The sequence below is a fragment of the Astatotilapia calliptera genome, chromosome 18 (genome assembly GCF_964374335.1).
Source record: "Astatotilapia calliptera chromosome 18, fAstCal68.1, whole genome shotgun sequence".
In the NCBI taxonomy this organism is placed as follows: domain Eukaryota; kingdom Metazoa; phylum Chordata; class Actinopteri; order Cichliformes; family Cichlidae; genus Astatotilapia; species Astatotilapia calliptera.
In genome coordinates this window covers 4610476-4626080 of record NC_137439.1, presented here as the reverse complement: position 1 = coordinate 4626080, position 15605 = coordinate 4610476, and the positions used below count along the sequence as shown (strand labels likewise).

General features: G+C 38.8%; 1 protein-coding gene and 1 long non-coding RNA gene across 2 annotated transcripts in view; one reads left to right on the top strand and one right to left on the bottom strand.

Annotated features, from left to right (window-relative positions):
* The window catches only part of marchf11 (membrane-associated ring finger (C3HC4) 11), a 28326-nt gene that overhangs the window by 6595 nt on the left and 6126 nt on the right, over positions 1-15605 (top strand). The window contains exon 2 of the mRNA XM_026149326.2: positions 5899-6054. Within this exon, the coding sequence (XP_026005111.1) occupies positions 5899-6054 (156 nt within the window). The remainder of the gene's footprint in view (positions 1-5898; positions 6055-15605) is intronic.
* LOC113010391 (uncharacterized) lies at positions 11743-13688 on the bottom strand. Its single transcript, XR_003270331.2, has 3 exons — positions 13530-13688; positions 12053-12115; positions 11743-11914 (listed from the first exon to the last, which is right to left on the bottom strand). It is a non-coding gene; the product is annotated as an uncharacterized LOC113010391 (long non-coding RNA).

Genomic DNA, 15605 nt, shown 5'->3' with positions numbered 1-15605 from the left:
TGAATATGGCAGAGAGTAAGAAAAAAAATAGCCCCCTTCAAGGTTTACTCTAAATGTTTAGCTACTAACACAAGGTCCAGCTACATAAGAAATACATTGTCTAACGCAGAGCTCGCAATATGGTTTAAGGGTTAGAGTGAAAATTTGCAATGAAGTTGGATTTTGTTGTTTGTTTGTTTTTTTGACAAATTAATCATAACTCGAGGACCATTTAATAGCAAGACTATACCACACAGACATGATTAGGAGCGGCCATGATAGCAAAAATATCTTCACTCATCAGGTAAATCCACTCATCCAGCTAAAAACGTGTTTATTCCCCAAGCTTATATGTATCAAAGCTTTAATCATATAATCCAATGTCTCTTAAGAAAAATCTTCCTGTTTCTCGGTTCAGAGCAGAATTACAAGATCTACATCTGTAATGAGGTCTTTCACACCAAAGCTAAGATGCTTTAAAAAAGCCTCATGTTTTTTTAAACATATCTCGAGCTGAATACCTTATCATTACAAATCTAAAGAAGGAGAACAAGGAATTGTTTATGCCACGCAGTATTTACTGGCATTTGAGGCTGTGAAGAGTATAATCAAAGAAGCCTGGCATTATTTGTGAAACAGATCTAGTTCTTAACAATTGTTTTTCTCAGCCCACTCAAACGCGCTGTAAGGGCCCTCTCAGCTGAGCAGACCTTCCCCTGCATCACCCTGACATTTCCTCATCTGGAAATTACCCAGGTGCTCATTGCCAACTATTATAACTCATTTAACCACCAACTCATTGGAAAAAAATACAACATTAAGCAAGTTTTACATTGTATACACACCTCAGTGTGGATTAATACACACTAGTTTGTACAGTTGAACACAGCAGCACTATCACAGACATCTAGTGCTGTGGATGTACACTTAGACAAAGTGCAACACTTCCTCTTTCAGATATGTGGGTATTGAGGCAATAAAACATCCACCCAGAGTGGGAGATATAAACTCTTTGCTCCTAAAACTTGAACTCTGCTGTATATACACACTGAGCACTTCAGCCCCTAAAGGCCTTAATGATGACTTTGACATTAAATCGTTTTTTGTGATTGAACACCCCGCGCTGCTGTGTGGGCTTTATTTTTCATATAGTTTCATTTGTGACTGCTCAATTTTTCTCTCGCTGTTATCCTCCCCATGGTAATAATAATAGACAGAGGTGCACACAGAAGCAAAATATACGAGTCCTTTATGGATTACCGATTATGCTGAGCATTTTATTTAAAATCTCATATACAATTTATTGTTATTTATCCTGGAAAGTCAGACTCTTGAGATGTTGTTGGTGTCCAGGTCAAAATAGGTAGCTCTGTCAGCTCAGTTACATTCAATTATAATACACACACAAAAATAAACAAACAGCAGTGCACACAAATGTGTGCAACAAAGAGATATCACAAAATGATAAACTTCAAAACTAAGAAAATGTGAAATATGAAAATAAGTGAACCTAGCTCAGGTCCAACAGGGGAAGCAGTAAGTCTGCAGAAGCAGCTTCCAGGTCATTTAAAATGATCTTGAATCCGCTAAGCTAAACCAGCTCCCCGAGATTTAATTGATTTTGCAGCTGGTAGTCAGCAGGCTAAGCAAGATGTTGATGCATTATTACATTATTTTATAAATTATTATAGATTATTTTTATATGCTTATATTGATTGCTGACACTAAGTAACTCTTTCTTTGCATTTTCTGTGTAAGTTTTGTACTCACACAGCAAGTAAAACTCAACACTGTAATCAATATGCTTTTATTTTCAAATTTTGTCACACTCCATTTCCAGTGAATCAGTTTTCATGGTCAGTGGTAATAGTTTGTTGAAATGGACTGCTATTTGATAAAGTCAAAATATGAGACGTGATTTTTACATTTGATCATATACTTCCAAATCTGCTCTGGGGTAAGTGTGAGCTTGTCAGTTCCTCTTATCAATACTGTCATGATTCTCATTTGTTGTGCGTTGTAAAACAATGAAGTGTAAGTTTATTGTGCACCAGTGAAATTTTATTTCTGAATGCAAAACAAACACAAATTTAACCAGTATCAGATCCTAGTACTGATATTTTCCTGCTTGTTTACTTCCTCTCTCTGTGTCTGCAGACAGAAAATTTGTATTGCAATTTTTATCATACAATAAAAATGCTTTAAAGCTTAACTCTCATCAGGATATTTGACAGTGCAAAAGGATGGGCCAAAACAGATAAATATCAACCACTGACACCCAGGCCGTTTTCCTTCCCTCAACATAAAACAGTGCCGTTTTGTCAAAGCTGCTAGTGTGCACTACAAAGTGTCCTTGGGCGTTGTGGTTATGGCATCGGTGAAATAGGGCTGTCAGTCCCAACTCATCATTTATCAATGTGAACGAGGCTATTTTAACACAAAGCAACATTTGGTCCGGAACCCAACCATCTAGTTTTTGATCCTTGACCCAAAATGAAAATGAAAGTATAAAGGGGAAATTATTCAGAAAGTGGAAACAAAAGAAAAACACAAAGATCACTACTGCTACACAACTTCAAACTCAGCATAACATAAAGGTGTTAATTCTAGAGAGCGATGGGGTGGTTAATGCCAGCCTCCAACAAATGCTGCCAAATGATTTAAAAAACCTAATAATGCATTTAATCTGCATATAGACATTTTAACATCTTATTAATTCAGTTGTGCTACTGTTCTGCAGAACAAAGAGGACGGGAGCACCTCAAGGTTACTTTTTCATGTTTAAACAACATGAATAGGTGGCTTGATGAAAGATTTTAATTGTACTTTTCTATGAAAATACTATTAAGTGAAGGTTAATTTCAGTTGGTGGAAAAATAATCCCGAACAGCAGCTGGCTGATCAACTCGCCCAACACAATTTTTTTACTGGTGCCAAACCAGTGGTTATGTCAGACCCTGCAATATTGTTATTGCCGGTGCATTAAGGCACAGTGTGGACTGCTGTGACACTGGCATGCCCCGAGATTAGAACACAGGTGAATTGATTGCTTATCAATATGCCATTATTAGTCACCAAGCCCAGTATCGGTTGACCCAGACACCCATATTCATGACCATGGAGCTTTTCATAAACTGAGTCCCTTTTTCTGCTCTATTTCTTCAGTCAGTTCAGATTCACTAATATGTGAGTTGTTGATAAATCGCAACACTGATGCTGAACACCTGTGCAAGTTTCCCACAGAGAAACTTGATCAGGAATTAATAAGGAAGAAGGGAATGATAAGGAAAATCAATAAAATGTTATCAATGCTCATCATTAACGATCGTCTCTTTATAGATGTTTCTTTAATGTTCAGCTGGAAAAGAAATACACAAATAGTTTACATTATTTTCTGACCTTGTGTACTTCTCAATGGAACGACCTTGTGTTACTAAAATAAGTGCACTGTTTTCAGAGAGCCCCTTTAGAGAATTCTCTGACTTATTCAAATTATCCTTGAAGTTGGCTTTATCAATCTCTGCTTCAGTGCATAGCTGACCTGCATCAGTTCATTCAAGCGAAAGCCTCCGAGGTCCTTTTAAACCCACAAGGTTAATATGACATGATGAAAAATGAGCTCTCTGACCACTGACCTTAATATACTATTAATATGCCACTCACAGCCCAGCCAGCAGGTCAAAGCTGCAGTAATGGCTGCTTGAGGAATGCCTAGAGGAAGAGAAAAGAAAAGAACCCATCGGAACAAATAGATGCGGCTGTAATGATTAATGTCAGGCTGCATCCCACCGTTAATATCCGTAAGTGTTGTAGCTTTGAGAAATGGTCATTGATCTGAGCGATGCTGGTAAGGGCCTCTGGTGAACAAGCCGTGTGTTTTCTTTGATGTATGACATGTTGGGATAAAAGGCCAAACTGAGGCCTGAAAACAAGAATTTTTGGATGATAGGAAAGATGACACATGGACCATGAAATGGATAGAAGATTAATATTGGATAGACAGCTCCAATATTAAACCGAAAGCAGATAGTTTCTCTCCGTTCCTGAAAAGAGTCTGAGGTTTAATTTATCACTGGTACTACAGAGAGTAGCCAAAACGATAAAACACGAGACAAGATATGAATGTCAAGCAAGTATAGCTCCAGGTTTTGTTTGCTGCTTTTGCATTACCATATGCAGGGTTTGCAGAGTGATTGTGAAACACAAGTTCATATCGTGAACCTTGTACAAAGAAGGAGAGAAAAGTGCTCTATCAGTTTCATTATCTGCAACCACAGACTAATGGATAAAGTCACTTTGTATATGAACATAGCTTCCAGGTTTGAATACTAAAACCCGCTTGCCTTAAGGGAAGACTCCATGGGCTATACAACTTTTATCCAGATGAATAAAAGTCTATCAAACAATAGCTCTTTGGCTTCAATCTCAGTAAACATTTTCCTGTTGCGTTATTGGCTCAGTCATCGTTTTTGAATCATATAAATGAAACATAATGGTATATTTTTTAGTAAAAATAAATTATGGTCATTACTCGAATCAGAAAGGAAGATTTTCCAGGGTTTGCTGAAAAGGCACAAGTTGTTAGCTAATGAGCATGCCGTCATTGGTGCAGCCAACGATCCAATCATCAATCATTGCCAACTTTTGGATGACATCAGATACACTGATCTTTTGGACTGTCTTTGAAATCTCTCAGTGGTCAGTGAGTCCTTGGGATGTCAGTGGAACAGATATGACTTGTTTTTGCAATCACAGGAGTTGACCTCTGCTGGTGAGTAATTAGATTTGTGTTAGATTTCAGGTCGGATGCAGAAGCATGTTCAAATTTGGGGCTTTTTACCTGTTGCTAGGCAGTCAGTAGGCTGTGGGCCTCTTGCCTCAACCTCAAATAGGCAACATCATTAGGGAATGATGTTATGCCATCATGTGGCATCTCTTACCAGTGATGTCACAGAATGATATTTCAGAGATTGAAAATGTTTCATTACTCATGATAACTAACCAAGAAAATTAAAGGTGATGTCACACAACTACAAAGAAGAGGTGTATTAGAGTTTATGCACTGATCCTCACATTTGTTTTTGCTGATGCTAACATGCTTAAAGATGCCGTGCAATAACAGATATCTAAGCAGAGGTTTGAGGATGTAAAGTCCTAATAAACAGGACGAAATCACAAAAATTGTGTGTGCCTGGTGCACCAGTGAGTACTGCACAAGTAATGAGAAAGGTCTCAAAGTTTTATCATACTTTATAGCTTGGTAGGATGAAACTTTGGATATAGCATTTAAAGTCAATGCTCCAGCAAAAACTGTAGTATTTTAGCACAGGTATCAGCAGTTGCTCCTAGAATTTGCACTCGGTCTAAGCTGCTTTAGACTGAAATGCCTACAAATGGTATTTAAGTTTAATCAGACCTTTAACTTCTTCAGACTCTTCCCCATTTACCTTGGAGACGGGTGATAAAACTCAAAAAAGTGACAAAGGACCTCAAGCTGCCCATGGCATGGAAGTGACAGTAAATAAACAGTTGCTCTTGGAACTTGCACTTGCTTTTTCTTTCACTGTGAGTATTATTGATGAACAATTGAGGCTAGACTAATCAGAAATCATCTCTGCATCAGTCGTCATGAAGATAGTCTAGCTATTTAGTAGTTAGTTTCAAGCTACAGCTGGATAAGCTAAACTATCTCCTTGACATGATTGGAATGATTTTTAATCCATCCTCAATCATTTAACATATAAACCAGTGGTGTCAAACATAAGGTCCAGGGACCTTGCGTGTTGTGCGTGGCCCTCGATGTAAAATGAATTTGACAGCTCTGGTCTAAACTGTATTTGTGTATTTGTGTCAGTTTGTCCCCTCCCTTAAAATTTATCTCTGTTTACGTTTGACCTTTGCCCTCTCTCTGGTCTCCAGGGGGACTTGTTGAACCCATGCAGGTGTGACGGCTCAGTGCGGTATACCCACCAGCAGTGCCTGCTGAAGTGGATCAGCGAACGGGGCTGCTGGACCTGCGAGCTGTGCTGCTACCGTTTCCAGGTGATCGCCATCAATCTGAAGAGACCATGGCAGGTATAATACTGCTGAAAGGCAGAGTATTTACCCTCTGCTGAAGGTTGCCTCACTTTCAGACTTAACTGTTCTCTCTTTATTATGATAGCAGTAACAACTTTTAAAATAACTCAATAGAGAAATGCATAATTAAAGCCATGAAAGGTCCAACCATGGATTATTTAACAAACAGATTAAATTGAGTTATTTTTCTAGGCTTTTGTTTGGTTTTGTTGTTTAGTGTCTTTAAAACTTTTAAATTTAACACACACAACCCAAAAGGGGTTTAAGGGGCTTTTAGGAAAGGCACTAACTGTTTGTGAGTCAGTTACTTGTTATGAAAAATAATACAAAGTCCTCCAAATGGAATGACAAAATAGATTTGTTTGCCTTTTCTAAACTTCTACCTCTATGATTAAGGTTTGGGTAGATTTGTGCAACTAAAACTGCTTAGTTAAGGTTCAGGAAAAGTGGCAGTCATTATATACAATGGAGATATGGAAGATGTTAGCTGACCACATAAATAAATAATTACACTCTGACTGTTTAAATTTTGTGTTGTGACATTTTAAATAAATTTGATATGTATTTGTGAAAGGGCTGTTCAGTGGGGCAGTGCTTAGGACTTGCTTACAGCAAGCCTGGGTTTAAACCTGCTGGAGGGTGTGGCGTTTGCATGTTCTCCCTGTGCCTGTGTGGCTTCTCTCCAAGTAGTTTCTTCCCTCAGTCCAAAGACATACATGTTAATTGGTTATTCTTTTTTTGGCCTGAGGTGTGAATATAAGTATAAATGGTTGTCTGTTTCTCTGTGTTTGCCCTGCCAACTTTTCCATGGTACCCTGCTCTATGCTTAGTGTAGGCTGGGATAAGCTAGTAGCGTAGGAGAGCAGAGTGCTGTTTCATTATGTGAATTTTCCTTTTTTTCATTCTTGGTCAAGTACTTCCAATTATTTTGGTTTTCCTGAATTCATTTTTTTTTTATCAGACCACTTGCGTACACTGCTCAAAACAACAAACAAAAACAAAACAATCTTGTCTGATCTGGTCAGTTAAGGGTTGTTAATCAGTTTCAGCTGCTTTGATGTTAAATTAAAAACAGGGGCAACAATGACACAACCGCCAAAGCAAGACTGGTTTAATAGGTGGAGGCCACTGACGCTTTGTCCCTCCTCATCTTTTCTGATGGTTTCACTAGTTTTAGCATTTGGCTAGGTCAGTGTCACTACTTAATAGCTTGCTCAAAGGGGAATCATATGATTTTGGGGGTTTTCTCTGTTTTCTTTATATTATTGGTGAGGAAAGGTCTCAAACGCCAGTCCTTGAGGTCCAGTGTCCTGAAATTTTTCCATGTGTCCCTGTTGCCACCTCAGCATGCATTCAAGTTCTATAGTCTTGCTAATAACCTACAAATCGTCTTCAGGTGTGTTGCAGCAAGGACATATGGAAAAGTTTCAGGACAGCGGCCCTTGAGGACTTGAGTTCGAGACCCCTGTAGAGTCTTCGCCTTACAATTTAAAGTGCCTTGAGTCAACTGGCAATGCCTGGGCCCTGTAGAGGTTGCACAGGTAGGCATTTGTGAATGCCAGTTGAATACTAGAGTTGGTAAATCCCTGTGCTTTTTACAGATGAAAGCAGGTTCAGTGTGAGCATATGTGACAGACATAAAAAGGATCTGGAGAAGCCATGGACAGTGTTATGCTCAAACAGCAACCTGACTGCCATGAAAACCTTAGACCCACTGTCAGACCTCATGCGGGTGCAGTGAGTCCTGGGTTCTTTCTGTTGTTCGACAATGCCCGGCCTCATGTTAATAAAACTGTTAGGTTAGGGTAAGAAAAAGAACATGATACGGGTCAAAATACAAAGGTTGTTGGTTTTTCTAAACTCCATATTCTTTCCCCTGGAGACTCTTGACAACATATGTGCTGCATGCACAAAGTATACTTCCTTATGAGTTTCAAAGTCATTCTTAACGTCTTGTTAAAAACATATGGCCAAATCCTATTCATGAACTGAACAAATAGAATATCTCACATTGGTTTTTCATGGTTTTCTGTGGCAGAGGTAAAAACCACATAAAAGGTGGTTTCTGGTTTATTTTAACTGTCTAATAAGGTCATTCCACTTCACTACTTTCTAAATGAGATTCTTCAGTCTTCATACTTGCAAACTGTGTGGAAAGGACAGAGTACATCAAAAAACTGATGTTTCAGGGTCATTTCGATGACTGTTATTTTTAATATACAATTTTGAGCTAAAAGATCCTGTCATGTTTTTTTTTTCTTTTTACCCCATTAACGTTGAAAACAGCAGCTGTTTTGGAGACCTTCAGCAGTCCTTTGCTGCTCTGCATGATTATACCAAACAGTCACATTATGGAGTAACTGATGATTTTTTTGGTAACTGCCAATTCAGTGCACATGGATATGATTGAAAAAGCGAGTGCTCTTTTTTCCAAAACAAAATGCTCTCTGAGATTTGTAGTTTTAAGAGGCTAAAAATGACACATGCCACCAAACTGCAGCCATTTGTTTCCTGTCTGCCTTTTTTTAACTGCTTTTTACTACCGTCGAGGTTACAATTTGCCCCCACTAAGCATGCTCTCTAAATTATTATAGGGGCATTAACTAGAAATTGTTTTTACAGTCACTGATGTTATCGACCCATCAGTTGGATTTATGCTCAGAAATATTCACAGCTTCTCAGTTGGAGTAAAAACAGCCTCACGGAGCCAAACTGGTAAAAAGCCATTTCACTGGCAAGCTGACAACAGATAAACCCACCTGCGTCTGTTAGAGCTGCTCTTGTAAAATGTTGGCTTAAAGTCATACTCAGAACCCAAATGTGGAAGTGCACTTATCCTATGATGATGATGATGCACACTTTTCTCCGTACTGACGTTTAAATAAGCGCCTCTAATTGCAGTTCAGTGACTCATTGTGCACAGAAAGTAGAAATAAGTGGATGAATCTTGACCTTTTTCAAAGTAGGATTTAACCCTTCAGATGCAGAGTTGTTTTGCAAAAACTTTAGATTATAAACTAGACGGATTTTTTTTAGCAGCAGTTACACAGCTTCAACCACAATGACACATCAGATCCATAGCTGGAAATACACAATGCTGCAGTCAGGGCTGAAATAACAGAGAAGGTCAATGCAAACATATAATGTCGGTATTCTTAAACCAAGAAATATAAAAGAACTGGAGTACCTGTTACAGCAAAAAGGCATTTGGTTTGAAGGTGTACCCTGGGTTTGATCTGGTGTAATCTGTCTCGGGCCTGCCATGATTAAGCAGTTAAAAAGTTGGATGGAGGGTTTAAATATGACAATGATGTAGTCGCTGAAGTCAATAATAAGTAATGCAGCCTCACCAGACAGACGCACATAATTAACATTTCTAGCTTTAGTTGAATCTCAGTATCCACTTGAAATAGTAGCCCTCAAAAAGATTTACTCCGGTTACATTGCTAGAAATTTGAAAGACTTGAGCACTAGTGATGGCTGTAATAAGCAGTTGCTTTACCACTTTAGTTCTTAGACTGAAACATGTCAGCATATATTTGATGAGCTGACATTAAAATGTCAAAATTTACAGCAGAACTGAACACAGCACGGTCCAAAAATGCTTTTGATTTTCCCTTTTATAGAAACATCCATCCATCCATTCGCTTCCGCTTATCCTTTTCAGGGTCACGAGGGGTGCTGGAGCCTATCCCAGCTGTCATAGGGCTAGAGGCGGGGTACACCCTGGACAGGTCGCCAGTCTGTCACAGGGCTAACACAGAGACAGACAACCATTTGCGCTCACATTCACTTCCGTATTAACACCTATGGGCAATTTGGATTAATCAGTTAACCTATCCCCACAAGCTGCATGTCTTTGGACGGTGGGAGGAAGCTGGAGTACCCGGAGAGAACCCACGCAAACACGGGGAGAACATGCAAACTCCACACAGAAAGACCCCGGCCTGATGGTGGAATTGAACTCAGGACCTTCGTGCTGTGCCACAACAGTGCTTTTTAAATAAAAACAGTACAAGGATATTTTTTTAAATAACCCATTTAGAGTTTGGTCTATAGTTGAAATGTGGCTGTTTTGATTGACAGATGTGCTGCTGATATGGGCGGCTGTAGCCCATTGATATCTCGTAGGCTTAATCTCTGCTTATTTGAGTCGCTGAATTGAACCTCTGAACTGTGTTTCTGTTTTGTATTTTCAGTGTCACTGTCTGATAAATAGCATATCTTGCTGCGTGGTACAGACTATAGAAGAAGTTAATTCTCTGTGTGGATGCAACTTGCTAACCAAGATTGCTAGCTTTAAGAGAAAGTTTAGCACTCAATAATAAAGAGAACCTATAGGTTTCAGAGTAGAAGTTGTTAAGAGAAAGCTTGGTTAACAAACGGATGGTGTGACATTAGAGAAAAGATGTGTAGGTGTACACACGGGTGTTCACAGACAAGGACTACAGCTTTCTTGGCTGCTGCCTCAAAGCACATTGTGCGCTGTCTATCTTGCGTGCTGCACAATATCGTTTATTATTTAGTATCTACTGTTATCTACTGCTAGCTCGTTTATTGTGATGGTGCTGTATTTATTATTTTGCTCTTTTTTTGTTTGCTTTCTCTTCAGTTTTTTTTCTCCATACAGGTGATCCAGGTGTTTTGTTTGTTTTTCTTTCTTTCTTCCCCCCCCCCCCCTTCTCACCGTCTCTTCTCCCCTCTGGTTTTCTTTCTCTCCCTCCCTCTCTTTCTTTCATTCTTTCTCCCTGTCCTATCCCCCAGTCATGTCTGTCCCGTTTGTAGCAACCGAAAATAAAATAAATGCATAATTATAACCAAGGTCAATCAAATGGACCAATATGGCAAGGCCATGATGATCCACTTGGTAAAATAAATCCGCTTGGCATCTTTCTTGGCCTTAAGACAACAATTCTGATGCTAAAGATCCAAACGGGACACAAAAAAAAAAAAAGAGAGAAAAGATGTGTAACCAGTATCCAGTGACAGCTGTGATCTTTCTGAATTATAGAAATCTATAACTGAGATATTTTTGCCTCTATTGCTCTTTTTTTTTTGCTCAGCTAAACTTAAAGAAAATGTCTCTTCTCTTAAAGTAATCAAGTACAGAATTTTTTATTGATGAAAACAGAGACAGCGATGGCTGCTTTTGGTAGCTTGAGATGGATGCAGCGTTGAGTATGAACCTGCTGTGTGTTTCTGGTGCCACTTCACGTCACTGCTGTCATTTTGGAGCATCAGGATTCCTGCAGTCGTTCTTTCTTTCAAAAGCCCGAACAGACAGAGACTCCTGAGGCTTAAAATATCTGCATTCTGGATCGTTTCTCTCACTGAAGAACATTCAGGCCTTTTCATATCTGTTCGCTCCAGATGGGAGTTGAGTCACTGGCAGACTGAACAAACACACAGCTGAGGCTCAGCAGAGCTTTAGTTTCTGTCCACAAAGTCCGCCTTAAGTCTTTTCTTCTGAAATGAGCATCGTGCAGCTTCAGTCATCTGCTCGTTGTCAACAATCTTCTGTTTCCAAGTATTTTTATTCAAAAGTTTATTCTGTACTTTCTGGTATCTCCCTCTCCATTCTCCTATTTTCTGTTTTCTTATTGTTATTGATTGAGCTCCATAGTTTTTCCCTCCTTTTGTCCTCCTTTTTTACTTTCTTCATGGCCTCCTTCCACTGCTTCTTGGCCATCCTCATCTCCTTTTTGGAGACTTTGTCATTCTTGTAGCATGTTTTCAGGGTAGTCTTGAACTGTTTGGTCATTTCTTTGTATTGTCGTCTGTCAGAGTTCCTCGTCCTGTTTTGGTTAATGTGTTTATCCAGCCATGTGTAGGTCCTTCTAGTTAGGTTGGCTATAGCCTGTTGGACAGAGGAGATGACAGGCTCTTTCACTCAGGTTTTTGTTTACATATGTATACAAAATATATATATAAATATATAACTTAGCAGAAGTTGCATCACATTAATTACATTTTGTGCCTCTTGTGTTTTCCTTACTTTTCGTATCCTGCTCAGGAGTTTACTCCAGCTCAGTGACAGTCTTTTCATCCTACTTTGTGTCTTCAAAGAAACATAAATAACAAATCACAAATACTACCAAGAATGTTGCTACAAAGATGACTGCCTAACAACATCTACTGCAGTTTTTAACTTATTTTAAATCTTCTTACATCATTTTTTTCACTATACTCCCACAAGGACACTTAAAGAAAACCTTTACCACCAAATTACCTGTATTCAGTTTAGATTTAAACTCCTTATTATACTATATTTAGATTTTAAATTCATATGTTTTTTATCTTTACTGAGCAACATTGGTTTTCATGTTTTGGTGTCTGTAATTATCTGTAATTGTATCTGTACAATATCAAGACAGTAGTTTCCCAACCTTTGGGATAAATAAAATCAGGCTTATTTTATTTCTCTGATAATATTTTTTAAGTTTTTACTCAAGCAAGATTTTTTAAACGCAGGAATTTTGCTTTTTACAGAGTAACTTTACAGAGTATTTTATTCTTGTATTATGTGTTGCCTCTCTGTGCCGTTCTGGACCACCCCCAGCCCTCCTTCTACTATTAAATGGCTTTGTGGAAGTCACTTTTACATTTGCTTTAGTGCACCACCTTTATTCTCGTGTTTTAAAACTGCAACCCTTCAAACTTCACTTTAGTTTTCCATTAGCACACACAATCGGTGTACAATATTGGAATGTTAAACATCCATGAATTTTTTCGGAGTCCATTGCAACGAGATTTAGTCATGTCCATTATGCAGGTGCAATGAATGGAGTTAAAAACGTTATATTTTTCTTGAATGAAGACAAGCTAAAGTCACCTGACTACATACCTTATTTGTATGCAAATATGTTTTAATTAACAGGAATGTGGCACCATGTAAAAAAAAAAAAAAAAAAGCAGGTTTATTTTGGTGCAGTTTTATTTTCTACTAAGCAAAGCACTGACTTTAGGGTGAATAAAGAGGCCCATTTTTATTTTGATACATAGATTTTTATATTAGCAGGACTGTGGCACACTATGTGAGCTTAAAACTGTGAAATCAGTCTAATGCTTAGTTTCCGAGATTGGACCAGATTGCGCATGCACAGGGTGCAGTCCTAAAGTCCCAAGTTACGTAAAAATGCCCTCTGAGATCAAACCCCAGTGCATTATTACCATACTGACAATGCATGAACACCAAGCTATTTTCAAGCGTGCAGCCTATTTGAAAGCAGTTAAAATTTGAAAAGATGCAAAATGACCAATTTAAAGTAGCGCAGTACAGTGCGACACTGATGCATTCTGTTATGCATGTTTGAATCTGATGCATAATGATGCGTATTTAAGGTCACTTTTAGCAGGTCTGTCTTGTGAGCCTCCCCACATCACTGCACTGATATCATTCGAAGCTGCTTTGTTATACTTAATAAAAGTAGTTATATGCAGCAAGTTAGTGAGTGGAGTGTTTGAGTGTTTACCATCTCGGTGGAGGGTTTTCTGCGCGCTTCTCTCGCTTCCTTTCAGGCTTTTCTTAACTGATAGTTGTATAATAAAAGGAAGGCTAAGAAAAAACTCTGTGTACAACAACCAGACAACTTAAAATCTTTCGAGGTGTTTTCGCGGCTCCGTTTTGTGGCTTCTCGTTTCGAACAGAACATGACGTCACGTTTTTCTGCTGTATGAAAATATTCTATTTCTTTGTTAGGCATCATTTAAAATCACACGAGGCTGTATAAACTAACATAAACTGCTGTGTTGTTTTCAAATCGTTGTTGGTGAACTGTTCACAGCTACTGCTGCTTAAAACATAGTGTTGTCTAAAATAAAAGCACAATTTAGGGGGATAATGGTTTCTCATTGTGTTTTTTGGTCCTCACAGGGTGGTTTTGTGCAATTCCGCCTCTGTTATCGCCAAATAAAACGAGTGTAGTAATTATCCCTGCGCTCAGTGGCGGACTGTGGGGAGTATTCTGGTGGTATGAATAGTTGTATTGACCCGCAATAATATAGAAACCGGATATGAGCTGAAAGAACTGCCAGAGTTCACCAATCACATAGTGGATAATCTCTCTGCCTCGCAGCAGTGTCCACAGGGTTCATGCCTGCTGGCCTCATGCTTATGTATAAATAAACTTTAGACGCGTTTCTTGGCGAAATGGACGGTCAGAAGACTGAGAGGGGGGATAAAACAAGGTGATCCTTAACACAGATACAACTAAATGTATTCTAAGACAGCGGTCCCCAACCCCCGGGCCTCGGACCGGTACCGGTCCGTGAGTCGTTTGGTACCGGGCCGCGAGAGTTGAGGCTCAGGTGTGAAATGTAGGGTTTTCAGGCTTTTTATCGGTTTTCAGCGTTATTTTGTTAGCATTTTTATCGTTTACTCTGTTTTCCTGGGTCTTTTCACGTGTGTTATGAATAAGTTTTCTTTTTTTCGGTACCGGTACTAGTTTTATTTTGTTGTATTTATCCGCGACACCTTAAAGGCCGGTCCATGAAAATATTGTCGGGCATAAACCGGTCTGTGGCGCAAAAAAGATTGGAGACCGCTGTTCTAAGAGACCAAGTCATTGAAGCCAACACACACACACACACACACACACACACACACTTCGCTTCAGCGCATCTCAACCTGCAGTGAAATGTGTATGATTAGTGTATTCCTATTGATTCTTTTGTTTTTACAGAGTGCTCATCACCATAACATACCTTGAAAACTCAGCTTTCAGTGAGACCACTGTGTTATTTCCATTTTTTAAAGAAAAGGAAAAGAAAAAATCACCTTCCTCCCAGACATGATAGTGGGCACAATTATGTCTAGTACCTGTTACCAGGATTATTTAAATGAGGTGACAAAAAAACAGATGTGTTCTGCTTACATCCAGACTGTTTATGCTTCGCTGTATGGTAGATATAGAAAACAATGTCTTTTAGGGAACGGTAAGAGGTGGACAAAACCATTGTAAGACATTTAAGGGTCAAGTCAGGTCATTTTGCCCAAACTAAAAAAAAAATAATAATAATTAAAAATTATTTTAGCACAATTAACAACTTATTATATTGTTTAATATTATTTAGATATACACTGTACTAGTTTGTTGTAGTGTAGACAGATGAGTGAGAAGAACTCGCTTCACTACAGTTTACTGGTTGAGCTCCAGTCCCACCCTCACACTGAACTTTGAGCAGTGACCAAGAGATTAATATCATCGAGAGGTGGGACAGGGAGGGCTGGGCTTCTCTGATTAGGCTGCTGCTTTCTGAAAATGGACGGATTGATTGACAGATGCATGGAATGAACAGATGGATGGATATAATTATATATTCAATAATGCATTAATAAGTCCAACATTGTTTTTAATCATAAAAATGGGACTCGGACTGCCTTGTCACACTGACATGATACTGTGGAAAGGCCCTCCTTTATTTATGTATTTGATTAACACAGGTCGGGCATCCGAATTTTGTGGTGCTGCAGATTGATCCGACATGGAGCAAAAATACTGTTTTGATTAGGTTGTCATGACAAAAGAATTTCCCACGGGATAAATAAA